Raw genomic sequence first — 17,856 nt, 5'->3', positions numbered from 1 at the left:
TATATATGATATGGGGGTGACACTGTGACAAGGGCTGTGGGAATGATGGGGGGGCTGTGCCTATATATTATACACTTACATTATGTGTATATATGATATGGGGGGGGTTACACTGTGACAGGGGTTGGATAGAAGGAAAGTGATGGGTATAATAGTAAGGGGCAGTATACAGACGTAATGAGACTCTGTTAGGAGGAGGTGCACACAAGGGCCCCAGGCTCCAAATCACCTTGCTGTGTCCCTGGGGATCAATAGCAGAGTCTGACAACTGCCTGTATTTATCTGGAGGCTGTGGCTCATTAAACACTGAGATGAAACCCAGATCCCCTGACACCCAGCACTATGGGAGGGGCACCAAACCATGTAATGGGGAGATCTTACTGTACTGGGGCAGCAATGCAGTTAATTTGCAGGTAATGGGGGGGCACTAATCTGATGACACAGTACTAAGTGGGTCAGAGCATTTCATATGTACAACACAATCTCAGCAGATGTTTTGTGGTATCTATGCAGCACTCTGGGGGTGCCAGTTAGTCCCAAGGATAATAAAGTGCCCAGTGCAGGGTGAGACTGGCCAATGGAGGGTTAGGAGAGGGAGACGCCTTATATCTCAACAGGGGTGCAACATACGGTATTAGGGTTAATTCTTAAGAGTGAGACGCAGTTGGGTGTTAGTGTGAAAAGGGGAGGGTGATACAATTATATATCAGTACCAAAGAGTTTAGAATGATCATGAGGTTTATTCTTATCCATTTATTCCCCCATATCTCCGTGCAGCCTCTCTCAGCCTTCCTCCATAAACATTGTGCTCAGATTTTCCACTGTTTGCTCAGCGTTGGATTTAGTGGGCGCTCGGCATAGTTCCATAAAACCTTGTAGGGGGAGGGAGCGTTCCTGACTTTCTACATTCTCTCAGAGTCGGAAATGGCAGAATTTATCACCAGACATTTCATTCTATTTACTGAAAAATACAGCAATACAAAAAATGGAAGTTTGGTGCAACAAAGGTATTGGGTTGATGTTAGAAAGGTGTATGTTCTGATGGGCTCTGTTGCAGCCTTCATGTTGGTATTGGTGTGGGGGCTTTCCAATTACTGCACAAATAATCAGTTTATGAGTGATAAGTGTCCTTCATGCTAGCTGTCTAGCCAGTGCAGGCGGAGTTTGACGTCTTAAGTTGTAAGTGTCCAATCAGTGTCCATTATCTTCTGCATGGTTCAGGTGAAGGGCAGTTAGCTGATACCTGTGTCTGAGCTCATTCTGGGTGTTATATTTTCACTGTGGAACTTGTCAGAGCACAGACAGGTCATGGCAGGTTCGGGAGTGGACCTTCAAAGATGACTTACTGTTTCTGGTCACCAGCTGGTCCAAAAACCCTCGTGCCTTCTTGGTCAGACTCTCCTTGCGTTGGCTCCTCAAGCGAAAGCTTTCAGATGCGGCTGCACCCTCTCTACGTAGTCTGATCTAGCGCACCATCCCCTCAAATAATTATTTGACATTGTGTTGTAGGACAGCAGAGGTCTCGATGAACTAACAGTCAAACACCACAGCGCATGCTCGACCTTCTACAGAAAGACAAAAAAAAGTTCCTAAAATGTGGGGAATATTCTAAATAGTGCCATTCCCTACTAATGCAGAACAGTGTTAGTGAGTGGGGTAAAGCCTGAGCCTTTCTGTGTAGGAGGTAACCCAAATTCTGTATTATTACTGCCATGTTCTTATTGGTTGCTAGTGGAATGTGGTGCGTTTGGGAATCTAGAAGGTCAGTGCGATTAATCAGGTTATAGACTAGTCCTCAGTCAAACTGTGAAGTAACATACAAGAGGGCTTCTTCACTAAAGATGGTGGCAATGTTCCTCATGGTAGTAGCCTATAGTAACCAATAACTAGCAGTGAGGATGATGAATATGAAGTGTCTGGTTGCTATGGTTGCATCTATCTATACAGATTAGCTGTGGAGCTTCCCTGATGGCTTACCTTCCACAGAAACTTCTCTGCTGCGGACAAGGTCTGTCTTGTTTCCAACAAGGATTATTGGAATATTTTCAGCCTGACGAGTACACGATGATGTATGCATGACTGAGGCGCATTTGCTAGAACAAAATCAATGCTTATTTAGAGAGAAAATTATTACATGTAACTGGGCCCCTATAGGAAGGAAGGAAACGCTGGTCGAGACCTGAACCGCAAATCACTGAGAATCCAAGAAACTGGGACGATCGAGAGAGAGAGAGATGTTTTGCCTGTTTTAATCCACTTAAATGTGAGTGTAACCAATTGGTTTTTACTTTTAGAAAAAATAAAGAAGTTTTTACACTATCTGCGCTTTTTTAAAACTTCCCCTAGCAAGAAGGATCAACAAAAAGTTTTGCAACCTACAAAGTCTGATAAGCACAAAATAATTTGAACGTTTGTAAGTACCCATTTTAAACAAACGCACGTGGTGGAGTATAAAGAGTTAATTGCACTAAAGGTTAAGTAAAACCATATGGTGTTGTGGAACTACAACTCTCTAACTAAGTACTGCACTATATTACACTTTTTTCTCTTTTTCTCTATATTTTCGACTGAGCTTTCATTAGCACTGACCTATTTGAAATTTGGAGTACAATACTCACATGCTGCTTCCCTGTACCCCCAGTAGTACAATAGATATAAACATTTTGGCTTCTTCCCTACACCCACGCACCAATGCACTTGTACATCATGATTCTTAAACCCACATGCTATTTAAGATTCTTAATTAAGGGCACATACTAAAAAGGTTGATCACACTGCAGGGTTCAGCCATGTGCAATCACCTATTCTCTTTCATTTGCAAGAATGTGATACCAAAGAGCAAAGCAACTTAACGTTTATATGTGATTGACAGTGAAGTCACTGTGAACTAAGGGGTAGCCTCTCCTTACTCTCATATCTCTTCATTTATATAAGTGCAAAGCCAGAGGGCTATCCAGTACAAAGCCATGGAACACAGCTGTAGAGAGAAAAATGGACTGTCAGACATTAGGAAGGGGGAAGTTATACATATATAAACACTACAAAAAATAAAGCAAGTAGAGGTTGGCCTCTTAGTTTTAGAGGGAGTTCAATTGGTCAATGAGAAAAGGGTAAACAGATGGGAAACCGCAGAGAGCGGGAACGCTAACCCCAACTGTTACTTTTCGTCTGAACCAATTCTAATAATTTTAAGGGAAACTATACTCCTGAACATTGCAGGTCTCCATTAAAACAAATTACATAAGAGTCCATGTGTAAAAATGACTTTTCTAGTAGTGTGTGCCATTGAATAATCCTAGCCCATGTCATGTCATTTGTGTCACATGACTCAATGCGGATATGTAGATCTCATCTAAAGCAGGGCTGTCCAACTGGTGGCCCGTGGCCCCTCCTTGTGTGGCCTTTCACATGAAAGTCTGCCTGCTGTGTTTGCTTACCATGTGTGACTGTATCACTACAGACATAACTGGCTCCTGCATTGTTTAAACTTCAAATTCACACTGTAATCCCCTGCCAGAAACGGAACTAGAGGGGGGCGGGCCCTGGCACAGGACACGCAGCTGGGCCCCCCGCCCTCCTCTGTACACCCGGAACTGGCCAGGAATATGCGGCGTGCGGACTGCCGGGGGGGCCCTGAGGGGGTGCGGGCCCTGGCCCGCTCGCACCCCCTGCTCCCCCGGTAGTTCCGCCCCTGTCCCCTGCAGTGTTCACACATGTAATCCCCCTGCATTGAAACTGCCATCATTGTTCACCTGTTCACACTTTATACAAAATGTTAATGGTACACCAGCACTGTGTCACTGTATGTAGTACATCTTAGAGTGGTCCTGATGGGTTTCCCTGTCTCTTGCTCTGTTCTGCCTTCCTTATTCTCCCTCTGTGTGCCCTGCTCTGTCTGCCCTATGTTCCCTGTGTGTGTCACACTGTCTTTGTGTGCCCTGCTCTGCCTGTGGAACATAAGCCTTGTATTTGTACTGGGGGTTTGTTAGCATTTGAAAATTAATGTTAGGGGCCCCAAAAGTGTTAAATCATGTGTACTATATCACTGTGCTACTAGGTACATAGATGAGTTTTAGATAAAGTTGTTAGAGTCTTAGTGAGTTGTGACTAGGTGCTGCAGCATGTTATAAGGAGTGTGCTGGGATTTTACAGCAGTAGCAACTGTACCTCTCTGCTAGCGTTTTGCCCTCTGTTTCCTTTCTTTAATAATTCATTTTGTTTTCTGTTCTATATTACAGTGTGTGTTAGTGTGGAGGTTAGTGAGTGCATTACAGTGTGTATAGATGAGCTTCAGTGTGTAGGTCAGTGTATGAATTTCTTTATTACAGTTTGTGTTATAGTATGGAGATCCGTCAGTATTAATACACTGATATGTGGCAGAATTGTTAGTTTGTGAGTGTGAGTACAGATGTGAGAGTCTCCACTACACACACACTGACACACACACACTGACACACACACAATGACACACTAAACTGTCAGCATCTGTGCTTAGTGTGTGTTGCTGCAGCATGAGATCCGCCCAGCAGCCAATGGCAGGACAGGAGAGCGATGGAGGCGTGGCAGAGAGAGACTGCAGGCAGACTTGTGCTGACACCCCCCCCACCCGAGAGTGAAATGGGGAGACAGACAGGGAGTGAGACAGCGTCTGGGGCAGAGAGGGGAGAGACAAAGGAACGAGGAGGCAAAAGGGAAAGTAACGGAGAATAGAAGGAAAGTCCTGAGCTGCCCACACTTACCTGCACCCTGCTGTGTCCTTACTGTGTAGTGCCCTTCTCCATACACTCAGCTCCTTTATGGCACCAAGCCCATCCTGGCACTGCCCTGGGCACATAACATGGTAGCCAAGTAGCCAGTTTGCCCTGCAAGTCCCAGGATGGTGCAGAACAAGACTACGGGGAGCTGCCCAAAGCCAACAGAGGTGGCCCCTGGGGGTCCCAGCTGGTGCAAGACCTCCAATGGCCACATAAAGCGCCCAATGAATGCTTTTATGGTGTGGTCTCAGATAGAGAGGAGGAAGTTAATGTCTCTCTGTCCCAACATGCACAATGCTGACATCTCTCGCAGCCTTGGCCAACGCTGGAAGTTGCTCCAGGACACAGATAAGATTCCATATGTCCGGGAGGCGGAGCGTTTGCGCCTCAAACACATGGCCGACTACCCCAACTATAAGTACCGACCGCGGCGGCGCAGCAGAACTCAAGAGAGCAAAACTCGGGCCAGGCTGCCCCGTTCCACTGCCACATGCCAATCTGTTCCATCGCCATGCCTGTCGCAAATGGATACGGGGTCCAGCATGCAATGGGGAGAGACCTGCCCTGCGTGGGGGGGTGACCAAGTTGGCCAATCAGTGGAGACGCAGATTCGAGAGTCATCAGCACGCAGCCCAGAGGTGCCAACCCATACCAAAACTGTGCCATCCTCCCCACAATCGGCTGAGGAGCACGAGGGTCTGGAGGGTGGATCCCTTGTGATTCCAGTGGACAAGGAGGTCCCGCCCCACAGCGGGTCACATTTTGAGTTCCCAGACCACTGCACTCCGGAGGTGATGGAGATGATCTCGGGAAGTGGCCTCTTAGAGAGTGTCCCCGACTTGGTGTTTTCCTACTGAGCCATAGGCCAATAAAAAGTGACCACAGACGTGTCCATTAGAGTGCTCTCACTGCTTTCTTTCGGTGTCCTGTACTATTGGAGGTCCGTCTCTCAGCCACAGCACTAACGATAAAGGTATTCACATTGCTTTCTCTTTGGGGCTTCCCTTCTGGCTTTCTCTATTTTGTCTGTCACAGGGCTTTATATTTGGAGGCTGTCTCAGCTGCACACTGTCTCTCTTTCAGGACTCTCTACTCTTTCTCTGTGGACACTCATCCATAAGAGATTCCTGTCTCTCATGGGACTCTCAGTGCTGTCTCTCAAGGATCACAAATCTGTCTCTTTTAGAGGACTCTCAAAGCTGTGTCTCGTGTAACAGATTTCTGCTGTCAAATAACACGCATATGTGTCTCAGGCCACAGTTACAGGTTCCTGCTGTCTTTTTCACTGTAGACTCAATGCTGTCTCTCAAGGATCTCATGTCTGTCCTGCAGTTTGTTTTAGAGGAATCTCAAAGAAGTCCTTATGAGTTCCTGCTGTCTGTTTCAGAAGTCTTTCAGTACTGCCACAAAAGGTACTCTCTTGTAGCACAAGCTCCTGCTGTCTCTTACGAGGGTTTCATGGCTTTCTCAATGGTGGGTCTTCAAACTCTTTCTCTAATGACTAATCGGAATGCTTTCTCTGCAGTGACTCTCACAGTTGTCTCTTTTTCGAGGGAATGCCGTCTCAAATGACTTTCAAGTTCTTTCTCAGAGGTCTCACTGCTGTCTCTCCAATAACTCCTATGACTGTCTGAGACATCTCGCTTGCACTCTGCCTCTGTGATACAACATCTTCAGTTTACATGAAATAACATTCATGTTCATATTAATTGCAATGCTGTCTCTTGTGCTGTCACTTCATCTTCAGAGAGGCCCCTCCCAGACAGACAGGCACTTAGACTGTGCTTTATCCCATTCCCAGCTCACCTGGGGGGCAGTTAGAATGCTGGGAGGTCCAACCATCTGAGACCTTGGAAATGGGATTCTTTGCAGCAGGTAAGGGCCATATATGCAACTCCTAGTGTTTGTAATCTCAGGATTATACCCTACAATTTGTACATTCTGCATCTCAGGATTTTACCCTACACCCCCACTTTGTACATTCTGCTGTTCAGGATTATTCCCTGCACCCCCACTTTGTACATTATGCACCTCAGGATTATACCATGTACCCCCACTTTGTACATTCTGCACCTCAGGATTATTCCCTGTACCCCCACTTTGTACATTCTGCACCTCAGGATTATTCCCTGAACCCCCACTTTGTACATTCTACACCTCAGGATTATTCCCTGCACCCCACTTTGTACATTCTGCACCTCAGGATTATTCCCTGTACCCCCACTTTGTACATTCTGCACCTCAGGATTATTCCCTGCACCCCCACTTTGTACATTCTACACCTCAGGATTATTCCCTGCACCCCCACTTTGTACATTATGCACCTCAGGATTATACCAGATACCCCCACTTTGTACATTCTGCACCTCAGGATTATACCCTACCCAGGATTATTACTGTCCCCAAATCTCCTCCCACTCCTATCCAGACTAGCATTCTATATATGTTCTCCATTCAATATTTGCCTCTTGTACCCCAGCACCGTGTGCATCATATTCACATAGTGGGAGGGAAGAGGTCACATCAGTGTATGTCCTCAGATGTCTCTATGCACCATATTAACAGGGGAGGGGTAATTACTCTCATCCTCCTGTATCCCCAGCTGCCCCTGCCTATGTAATTCATTTATTGTACTGCGGGCCCGTATCTCCCATCTGTCTGAGTTCCTGGCTTTCCCTGTGCATCATATTTACTGGGGAGGGGGTTAATCTCCCATCAGTCTGTGTCCCCGACTGTAGCTGTGCATCATATTTGTTGGGGAGGGGGTTAATCTCCCATCAGTCTTTAACCCTGACTGTAGTTGTGCATCATATTTGTTGGGAGTCCAGGAGAGGGGGGGTACACCAGGGCCTGTCTATAGTGTCCCTCTCCCTGCACGGACACTACCCGAGGCACAGGGGAAGGAGGTAGAAACACACAAGACAGTCCGGTGTGTAGAAGAGCTATTCCAGGGGGATTAAAGGGCCTCCCCCTCCACCAAATAGGGGTTCATTATCCCAGCAGCACCTCTACCAATCAAAGAACTGACTGTACCTCCCCTTTTGATTCTCAGAATGATAATAAGGTGCCACCCACCCCAACTGAAGCACTTGCTTTATCCCATGTGGTGATATATAGATCATCCCCCCCATATACCTACGTATCCCCCACACACCCCCAGCTACAGAAATGCATTCGGGTTAGGGCATGACGGGCACACAGCACCTAATTGCCCCTGACTGTGAGCAGCCATATTAAGAGCAAGCTGGTCCTCTGGCGCAGGAGTATCGGGGTGCGGCTCTGTACATTCTGTCTTTCTGGATTCCCGTACATTCCTATACATTCCTATACATGACCCAATCATCCATTAGATTCCGGCACAGAAATGGTCAACTGGGGCACAGATTGCCCTTCCCACATGAACTTTCCATAGACCACCAAAGAAAATCTAATTCTCCATATGGGGCCGCACATTTGGGCACTTACTCCCCTGGAACATCCTGCCTGGGTTGAAAGCCCCATAGGGGTCTCCTATTCACTGAACCCCCACATCTCTCCCTAACGTCTGTCTGTCTCTCTTTAGAAATATCCCATTCCAGAGGCTCTTGCATAGCAATCCAGCACAACAGACAGCAGCACAGTTTAAAGAAACAGTTCTGTGCCAAATGAAAAATGTTTTCAATATAGTCATTGAGCCAAAAATGTCATCTATAAAGGCTGGAGTGACTGGATGCAGGGTCGGACTGGCCCACAGGGATACCAGGAAAAGTCCCAGTGGGCCCAAGTGTCAGTGGCCCCTCATGCTGCTACACATTTGGCCTATTTCATGGCCATTCCCTATTTCTACGAGAACAAAAATGCTAAATAGGTGGAATAGATTATAGTATGTAAAGAAAAGAGACTAGGAGAATAGCATGACATTGACTGGATGTCGAACAGAACAGAACACTACTTCCCTAACTCTGAGTTAGTCAGTGACTATAAGGGGGGCCACATGGGACATAACCGTTCAGTGAGTTTGCAATCGATTCTCAGCATTCAGCTCAGATGTCCCATGTGGCCCCCTCCCCCAACTCTCTGATTGGTTACTGAGCGCCTGGTAACCAATCAGTGGAAACCAAGAGCTGCAAAGCAGGAAGTAGTATTCTGTTCTGTTAGACATCCAGTCACTCCAGCCTTTATACATTCCTTTTCTGGCTAAATAACTATATTGAAAAACATTTTTATTTTGTACAGCTTACTGTGCCTAAAGATGTATATAGCTCGAATTACTGTACTTATTGTATTACTGTAACAGTAATGATCCAGGCCTTCAGTTGCCCCTTTCCTGGATATTGTTATTATTTGTTATATTTACACTGCTAGCCGCCAACAGCTTGTGCTGGAAATGCACATAAACATGGGAGCTGCTGGGGGCATCTTCAATGGCACATATCTTCTTTGCTAAAGGGCTGTGGGGGTCGGGGGCTTGGGTTGGTACAGAAAATGGCAGGAGACAGCATGTCTTTCTATACAGTTTCCTTGGGTGCTGATTGCATAGAGTTGCCCCTTCATTTCATCCTTTTCAAGATTTTTGGAATGAGTAAAGTGGGGCCTTGTCTGTTATGCACTTGGGTAATGATATGTGGGGGGGGGGCAGGGTTTGGGGGGGGGGAATCACCTTCTGAAACCATAAAAATGTCAATAAACCTATTTCTCTTTTGTAGTGACTGGTATTGCCAACAGCACGACTGAAGGGGTAAATGTAACTGTGGTGGTAAAAAGTGAGTGCATTGGGGTGTAGTATTGTCATATCACCAACTGTAGTATTACACAATGGCTTAGGTGCATCTCCCTCACCACAACGTAACCCCCTCGCTGCTTCTTTGCTCACTCTAAATGACATGTGCTATTAGGGTTAACCTTGCAGCAACCAAAGGGACACAAGTGCTATACAATCAGGCCCCATAGGGACACACAGTGATACTTCATACATTGATCACTTTCCAACACTGTTCAGTTGTTTTCAGATAGTTTGCCAGAAAATAAAACTTTTTTCAATTACTTTATATTTTCTAAAATTGAAGTGTAAAGTTTCATTTTTCACCTTATGTCTTTCTGAAGCAGCTCTGGGGGGGGGGGGGGGTCACTGACTCTGTAATATTGGTCCATTAGTTTGATCTATTTCTTATGAATCCAATAGTTGCTAATATTACCCCACAGATGCAGCTGATGAGAAATGGATCAACTAATGAAGCAAATTGTAACAGAATCTGCACTTTGATTACTGAGCTGTCACACTGAAGCACCAGATTCAGCAACATTCAGATTTGGGAAAAATGTCAAACGAAAGACGGAAAGCAAATAATAAAAAATAAATATTTTTTGCAAACTGTCTGAAAACAGCAGAAGTGAGTTTTTACATAACTGTAGTTAAATTGGGTTTAAAAAAGACAAAAGTGTTCAACCCCTCCAAGTGAAAACCCAGCCCCATACACACACCCCTCCCTACTTTCACATAAATTATATATACCCATATCTATACTAACTATACTATGTACCTCTATCCAGGTACAAATACTATGTTCCAGGCCAACATTCGTTCATTTAACCAGTAACCTTCTGTGTGGCACTGTATCAAATGCTTTAGCAAAGTCTAAGTAAATCACATCCACTGCCATCCCAGAATCGAGGTCTCTACTTACCTTCTCATAAAAAGAAATTAAGTTAGTCTGGCAAGATCTATTACACATAAAACCATGTGGCACAAACTCATAGTATTATGATTTGCTATGAAGTCCAGTATCTTATCCTTTATTAACCCCTCAAAAAGCTTTCCTACCACTGACGTCAGACTAACTGGCCTATAGTTTTGAGGCTGATAACGGGATCCCTTTTTAAATAGAGGCACCACATTAGCAATTCCCCAGTCTCTCAGCACCATGCCAGACCTCAATGAATCCTGAAAAATTAAGCAAAGGGGTTTGGCAATCACAATTTTTGCCAAGTACCCTGATACCATCCTGACCTTTGTTTATCTTAACATGTTCTAGTCCCTTGAATTTCCTCATATGTGAACTATGCATCATTAGTTGTATTACTAGAATTGGGACTATTAAGAAGGAAACCTTAACTGTTTCCTCATTGGTGTAGACAGACGAAAAATTGGAGTTCAGAATCTCTGCTTTTTTTTTGTTCTCATAAACTAGCAGACCCACCCCCTGATATTAAGGGTCCCACCCCTTCCTGCTTATTTTTTTTTACTATTTACATATTTAACAAATATATTTGGATTCTTTACTGCTTGCTGCAATAACCTTTTCCATATTGATCTTAGCTTGCCCAAATCTCAAATGAGACCATGTTATGATCACTATTCCCTAAATGCTCACCCACACAAATGCTAGAGATGAGTTCAGTATTATTAGTTATTACAAGATCTAAAAGAGAGTTATTCCTAGTAGGTTCTTGAATGAGCTGGAATAAAAAGTTGTCATTCAGCATATTTACAAACCTACTAGCTTTTTCTGTCTTGGCAACCCCATTACCCCAGTCAATGTCTGGATAATTGAAGTCACCCAGATTAATAACTTGACCTATTTGTGAAGCTGCTTCTATTTGTAAAAGTAGCTGGGCTTCATACTTGTCACTTATACATATATTTTGGAATATGAACAACCAACCCCTTTAATGAATATCTTATTGGTTTGGCTGAATTGCATTAACTATTAAAGGCAGTTGCAAGTAATGTACCCTGCAAGATGCCAGCCAGTGGAATAACTACTATACAGCAGACTTTGGGGTTATTGCCAGTTGCATAGGCTCCAACTGAATCACATGATGCCACGGGTACCAGCCTTACCCTACAATACAGACACACACTTAATAAGAGGACACATGGACATCAGTGTTAGGTATTTATCTGTACAAAGGTATATACAAGGTAAGAACATGTCCCTCCCCCAGTCACCATGTGCTGGCGACTCCCGCAGACATGTGGATGGGCAAATCACCAGTGCGCTCCACAAACAGCGAATCATAACACAGCATCACATCCTTGGGCACAAACCAGGTCCTGATGCAACTCCTTGGTGCTTGGCTCTGAATGCCATCTCCCACCAGTACACACACACACCCTGTGCAGTTACTTATGGGAAGATCTGCAGCTCAAACTTGGGGGCCCAGTCCAATGCACTTTTCACAACAGCTAAAGCAGCTGCCCCTAGAGCTACGGTCAAGCCCATGACTGCTAGCTTCATCAAGCGGTTGCTGCGAGGCTTGGTGAGAACAGACTTTGCTCCATCATCCCCCTGGACAGTCTCTCTCAAGCGGCGGCGCAGCACAGTGTCTGGGTGCTGCTGAGTAGAAGCCAATTCAAAGTCTTTGAAAGTAGAGGCTGCGGTCCTTAGAGAGAAAGAAATATGAGGTAGTAGTACTTCAGCTTTAAGTGCAAGCCCATAGCAAAAACAGTTGGTTTACAACAACCTAAAGTCATGTAGCAAGGATTGTGGGGCTCTCCAACACTGTTGAACTGGTGCTGAAGTAGCTACCTTTGTAATCACTTCTGTCTGTATCTCTACTGGCAGAGGTATCCCAGGGCACCCAGCTCCCTACAGGCAGAGGCATCCCAGGGCACCCAACTCTGTATAGGCAGAGGCATCCCAGCTCCCTACAGGCAGAGGCATCCCAGGGCACCCAGCTCCCTACAGGCAGAGGCATCCCAGGGCACCCAGCTCCCTACAGGCAGAGGTATCCCAGGGCACCCAGCTCCCTACAGGCAGAGGTATCCCAGGGCACCCAGCTCCCTACAGGCAGAGGTATCCCAGGGCACCCAGCTCCCTACAGGCAGAGGTATCCCAGGGCACCCAGCTCCCCTACAGGCAGGTACTCTGCTCTCTCAGGGATGTGAAATTGCAGGGAACATTGCCCACTATAGTAAGTGACATCCCAGTTTCAGGATAGCTGTAGTTTCTCACCTTTGAGCCTGATGTTGCAGAACTGCTTCCCGTGAAAGCTCAGATGGGGGGAATTGAACAAAGAGGTCACCAGCTCGGCTGATGAGAATTTCATATGGAAGGTCCTGGGGAATCTTTGAGAGCAGATGATGCACAGATGCCATATCACACTCACACTCCAGCACCTCCTCCTCCCTGTGCAACACAATCTGCAGAGAGGGACGAATGTTACACCATCCCAACAATTCAATAGGTAAGAAATACCCATCCTCCAATATCTTCTATACCTAGCCTTCCTCTGTACCAAGCCTGGGCACTACTGCTCTGTGGGTAAGAAACGCAGCATATATTACTAAATTTCCTCTTTACTAAACCTGGGCATCACTGGTCTGAGGGGTACTTGACACACAAATATGCTTTATAACTTAAACAAGCAATCCCCCAAAGTGGCATGGGGTGGATTGCATGCTCTCCCTGTAACCTCACAATAAAGCTTCTGTCTAAAACGACATATGAGTCACTGGCATCTTCTGTGTTGCATATATAGATACCCCCCAGGAGGGATGCATATATATGTACCCCCCAGGAGGGATGCTAAGGCCACCCATGGTATCACAAATGGATTGCAGAAGACATCCAACAGCCACAAACCCTCAAAAAAAACCCAAAAGGCCAGGGTATCTGTCACACCCAGCAACATCCCCTCTTCTCTCAAGGTCTCAGTAATGGAACAAGGCTAACCCTTACCACAGCAGCAAAGTAGATGGGCATGAGTGGGTGACATGCCAGGAAGAAGTCGTACAACCTCACTACATGTCGGAAGTCAGAGAGGACATGTCCAAACCAGGTGATGAGCCAGCTCAGTGCAAAAATGGTTCCCACCTCCGCCCTAGCAAAAAGACAATGCAGAAAGATGAACCAGGGCACATACATAGCAAACAATGGCTAAATGCAGAGTGATTAGCAGGGGGTGAGGGGATGTTAGGAGAGGGGGCTTCTCACCTCTGCATGAAGTCATGCAGTGACGGGTTCACCAGTTCTATGATTGGCATCAGATAGTTGAGGATGTGCTTAGTATTATCCATGGTGGGATCCATAAAATCTCTGTCGAGGAATAAATGGTAAAATCACAGACAGTGCCAGGTCTAGTGTAGGTGCCATCCCTACAGCCCCCAGGTGGAGCACAGGGTCATGTTGTGAATGGCTGGGGTGTTGCTTGTGAGTGAGTGTGTATGTTGGGGGTACCTGTGTCTGCAAGAGTGCTACTGATAAGCTGCTGCCAATGGAGCACATCAATCCTAACTGAGCTTCATGCTTAATTAGTGCAGAAGCAGCACAGATGCACTCAAGTCAAGGCCTGCTGGGGTATAAGCACTGTGCAGGGGAAAGGTGCAAATGGCACAAGCCAATGAGAGAGACCTACCTGAGGTGATGAGTGGAAAGTTTATCTACCAAAGCAGTGGCCATTCGACTCCCCACCACCAGCAGGAAGGTCACCACAATATCATGGTAGCCCTGATAATAGTGCAATTGGGGGTTCTGGGACAACACCTGCAAAATGATGTCTATCAGCTGCTCCTGCAAGTCTTCCCGCTCACTGAGGGGCATCCCTGGGGGGAGGAAGAAGAGTCAGCCCCCATACATAGCACAGGAAAAAGCAACAGCAGCACTGGAAAGATTCTATAGGAGCCGCGTCTCACTATTATAAACACTGCACTAAACTCCAGGGGGTGTAATCAGTCTGGTACCCCCTCTTTCCTGAATGGTGAGTCTAAAGGCACTGACAGATTTCCTCTGATTTGATTGGCTGATTTTAGTCAGCAACTGACACACCTGGAAGGAGGCAGAATAGGAACTCTGGTTTTTGAATTCATGAGTAAAATAAATAATAAGTCCAATGAGAACAGAGCAAGCTATAGCATGCCAAAAGTTTAAAAATAGGTGAGCTGCATGCTTCTATCAATGTAACCCCTTACATCGAAATGGGCATTATCAAATACTCAAGCTGCTCCCCAATCCCTATATGTAAGACGAATCAGCCCTATTAGCCTTCTGGGAAGGCAAGTGTAAATAGTAGCCCCCCCCAATATTCTCAGTGTACCGATAAAAGCTCTCTGTAATTCTGGCGTAGAATGGGGTACGGGGGGCAGGGAATGTGCCTGAAGCTAATTTGGCCAGGTCAGTAGCATGGCAGGTACACAATTACTCTAATAAGTCTTGGGTGCTCCCTCAAGCACCCCCTGTATTTCAGCTAAAAATCACGTACCTGGGGGGAAGCGTCGGAGCGAGCGACAGACATCGAGAAGCACCTGCTGGTAATCTTTATTGCCCACACGGAGTTCGGGCTCTGCAGAGAACCAGGCCAGGAGCACAGTATAAATGTCATGTTTCCAGCCCCCAGTACTACACAGCCTAGAATATAGACTCCACCTACCAGCAGCAGGGGGCAAGTGTTCCACACTCACATTCAGCAGCCTGGGCCACACCTGGCATCGTATCTGGTCAGTCAGTAGCCCACCTTCACTGATTGCCATACGTCGCAGGGCGGCCACATCTGGGGGCTCCTTGCTCAGAGCCTTCTGGATATCCCCCAGTTTCCTACGTCTCCGGAAGTCGCTCCCTGCAGTAAAGGTCAAGAGTTGCCAAAGGAACATATGCCCCTACTTCTGCACCCCAGGACTGGCTGCCTGTACCCTCATAATTTCCCACTACTTCCCCCTGTAACCCTATAAATCCCCCCATATAGCCACTAAATATCCCCTGTACTCCCGTATAACCTACTAGATTCCCCCTGTACCCCCATATATCCCACTACTTCCCTCTTTACCCCCATATATCCCACTACTTCCCCTGGTACCCCCATATATCCCACTAGATTCGCCCGGTACCCTCACATATCCTACTACTTCCCCCTGTACCCCCAAATATCCCACTACCTTCCCACTGCAGCCTGATATATCCCACTACTTCCCCCCTGTACCCCCAAATATCCCAATACTTCCCCCTGTACCCCGATGTATCCCACTACCTTTACCCTGTACCCCCATATATCCCACTAGATTCCTCCTGTACCCCCATATATCCCACTAGATTCCCCTGTACCCTCATATATCCCACTAGATTCCCCTGGCTGTAGCCCATATAGCATTACCTTTACCCTGTACGCCGACATTTGCCAGTAGCTCCCCCTGTAGCCCATATACCCTAATGTTGATCGTAGCCCACTAGTCTTTCCTTTCCCCAGTACAACCCTATTTATACATTTAAGTAAAATACGGATCGTACCGTGCGCCCCCCTGACTGACATGCTCCGGAGGGCAAGAAGCCAGACACCCAGTTACTGGCAACTCAATCACCAACTCACTTCCGCCCCGAGGGCGCATGACGTCACTTTACTAGCGTCGAGCGCGTCCCATTGGCTTTTAGTGCCAAGGAAAGGCGTGGCCAATCCTGCAGTAAGGTTATGTCCCAAGCGGAGAGCCGAAATGCTTACAGTTTAGGACCCTGCTGGGAAATAGACCGACAACGGAGTTTATTTCTCCCTCCTGCCGCGTCGGCACAATGATGTCCTGAGACTATCGGCTCTTCAGCGGCCTGAGACACAACGGCCTGGACGTCGCACAGCGGCCACAACTAATGGGCTGTTTGCTCACATCCTCCTGGACCTCCCCCATAAATCCCACTGCATCCTCCTCTACCCCAATATATCCCACCAACATCCCCCTGTACCCCAATAAATCCCACTACATCCTCCTGTACCCCAATAAATCCCACCAACATTCCCCTGTACCCCAACATATCCCACCAAGTGGACATCCCCAGAGGCTGCCAATTATGGCTCTTTTACTATCAAGTCAGATGTTTGGTCATGTGGTGTATTACTGACTGAAATAATAACGTATGGGAGGACTCCATATCCAGGTGAGAGCACAGTGTTATTCTATTCTCATGGCTTGTGTGTTGGTGCAGTGGTGACTATAGCTGTGTTCTCAGTTTGAGTGCAGCCAAGGCACTTCATGGAGTTTGTGCTCTTCAAACCTCCCATGTGCATCACACAGGCTTCTGCTAGAGCATGCATGGTAGTAAAGAGCTACTCTACACATTGTGAGAAGGGACCATTCTGGAAAGTAAAGGATAATAACACACACAGTGGTGTAACAGACCAAACAGTCATGCCATGCTGCTGATTCTGTGTCATTGAGTCATTCATCGAGGCATGTTAAATATAATAATAAAAAAAATACAAAAAGTACCTCATAATTTGCACTCGGTAGTTAATACTTCAAAGTCAATTCACTTTTATTACTTGAGATCACCCAAACGAATTAATTTACACCAAATCAATTGTACTGTATATTACAAAAAACAATTTACAAATACAAGACAGTTAATTTAATGGCAATCAATATTATCCCAATTCATAAATAGAAGTCCAAATTTTTTTTAACAGTTTATGAAATGATTTAAAATCAATTTAAAGTCAATTTGGACTGCTATTTATGAATTGGGATAATATTGATTGCCTTAAATGTATTTTATTATTGGAGTGATATTTATTCATATTTTTTTTTTATAATTGAATAACTTTTCCCTCATGCACCACTCAAGACGTTGAATAGAGCTTCTTAAAAGCAGAAGAGTGAGCAGTCAATAAGGGAAAATTCTAAATCAGAACTTGTTCAAATTAATAGCAGTGTGGAGTACAGTCATTCATTCTGTGAAAAAACCGCTCTCAATTACGGCCCTTATTTAAGGATGGAAGGAAGGAGCAAATGTGCATGTTGGTTATAGTTCATTTGGCTTGTTCCAGACATTGTTCAGAAGAACAGCAGACTTTGATTCAAAAGTTGATTGGAGAGGGGGAAAATTAGAAAGAAGTGCAGAAAATGATAAGCTGCTCAGCTAAAATGATCTCAATTGCCTTAAAATGACAACCAAACCCTGAAAGACATGAAGAAAAAAGGAAAGCAAACATGGATAGAAGAATAGCCAAAATGGCAAAGACTCAGCCAATGATCAGCTTCAGAAAGATGAAAGGAGTACACTTACCTGTGATACTATTACAATTAGAAAGTGCCTATGTGAAGCCAAACTATCGGCAAGAAGCCCCAGCAAAGTCCCATTGCTGCAAAAAAGGCATGCTGAAGAGCTTACAATTTGCTAAAGAGAAATGGCGCAACATTTTGTGG

General features: G+C 45.7%; 3 protein-coding genes and 1 long non-coding RNA gene across 8 annotated transcripts in view; 2 read left to right on the top strand and 2 right to left on the bottom strand.

The window, feature by feature from the left end:
* The window catches only part of LOC108702453, a 30,228-nt gene extending 27,909 nt beyond the window's left edge, over positions 1-2,319 (top strand). For both annotated transcript variants that reach the window (XR_001933288.2, XR_001933287.2), the window contains exon 4: positions 2,155-2,319. This is a non-coding gene — a long non-coding RNA (uncharacterized LOC108702453). The remainder of the gene's footprint in view (positions 1-2,154) is intronic.
* LOC121399071 (GTP-binding protein GEM-like) lies at positions 229-4,834 on the bottom strand. Its single transcript, XM_041578897.1, has 3 exons — positions 4,740-4,834; positions 1,978-2,093; positions 229-1,565 (listed from the first exon to the last, which is right to left on the bottom strand). Exons 1-3 carry the CDS (start codon positions 4,832-4,834, stop codon positions 1,531-1,533), a joined length of 246 nt encoding a protein of 81 aa, XP_041434831.1. The 3' UTR covers positions 229-1,530.
* sox12.S (SRY-box 12 S homeolog) lies at positions 4,574-8,432 on the top strand. Of its 2 annotated transcripts, XM_041577613.1 has the most exons (2): positions 4,876-5,727; positions 5,838-8,432. In XM_041577613.1, the coding sequence occupies exon 1, from the start codon at positions 4,877-4,879 to the stop codon at positions 5,609-5,611; it is 735 nt and encodes a 244-aa protein (XP_041433547.1). In that variant the 5' UTR covers position 4,876; the 3' UTR covers positions 5,612-5,727; positions 5,838-8,432.
* Positions 8,433-11,616: 3,184 nt separating this feature from the next.
* tbc1d20.1.S (TBC1 domain family member 20 S homeolog) lies at positions 11,617-16,073 on the bottom strand. 3 transcript variants are annotated; one of them, XM_018237903.2, is made up of 8 exons: positions 15,953-16,072; positions 15,102-15,287; positions 14,934-15,014; positions 14,091-14,277; positions 13,670-13,771; positions 13,415-13,556; positions 12,689-12,876; positions 11,617-12,116 (listed from the first exon to the last, which is right to left on the bottom strand). In XM_018237903.2, the coding sequence occupies exons 1-8, from the start codon at positions 15,972-15,974 to the stop codon at positions 11,861-11,863; spliced, it is 1,164 nt and encodes a 387-aa protein (XP_018093392.1). In that variant the 5' UTR covers positions 15,975-16,072; the 3' UTR covers positions 11,617-11,860. The 3 variants fall into 3 exon arrangements, with proteins under 3 accessions (XP_018093392.1, XP_018093394.1, XP_018093393.1); XM_018237905.2 differs by having other exon boundaries at positions 15,819-15,954; XM_018237904.2 differs by lacking the exon at positions 14,934-15,014 and having other exon boundaries at positions 15,953-16,073.
* Between the last annotated feature and the right edge of the window lie 1,783 nt (positions 16,074-17,856).

This window comes from Xenopus laevis, chromosome 9_10S (genome assembly GCF_017654675.1).
Source record: "Xenopus laevis strain J_2021 chromosome 9_10S, Xenopus_laevis_v10.1, whole genome shotgun sequence".
Classification (NCBI taxonomy): Eukaryota; Metazoa; Chordata; class Amphibia; order Anura; family Pipidae; genus Xenopus; species Xenopus laevis.
The sequence above is the reverse complement of the archived record's forward strand: the minus strand, read 5'-3'. Positions and strand labels throughout refer to the sequence as shown.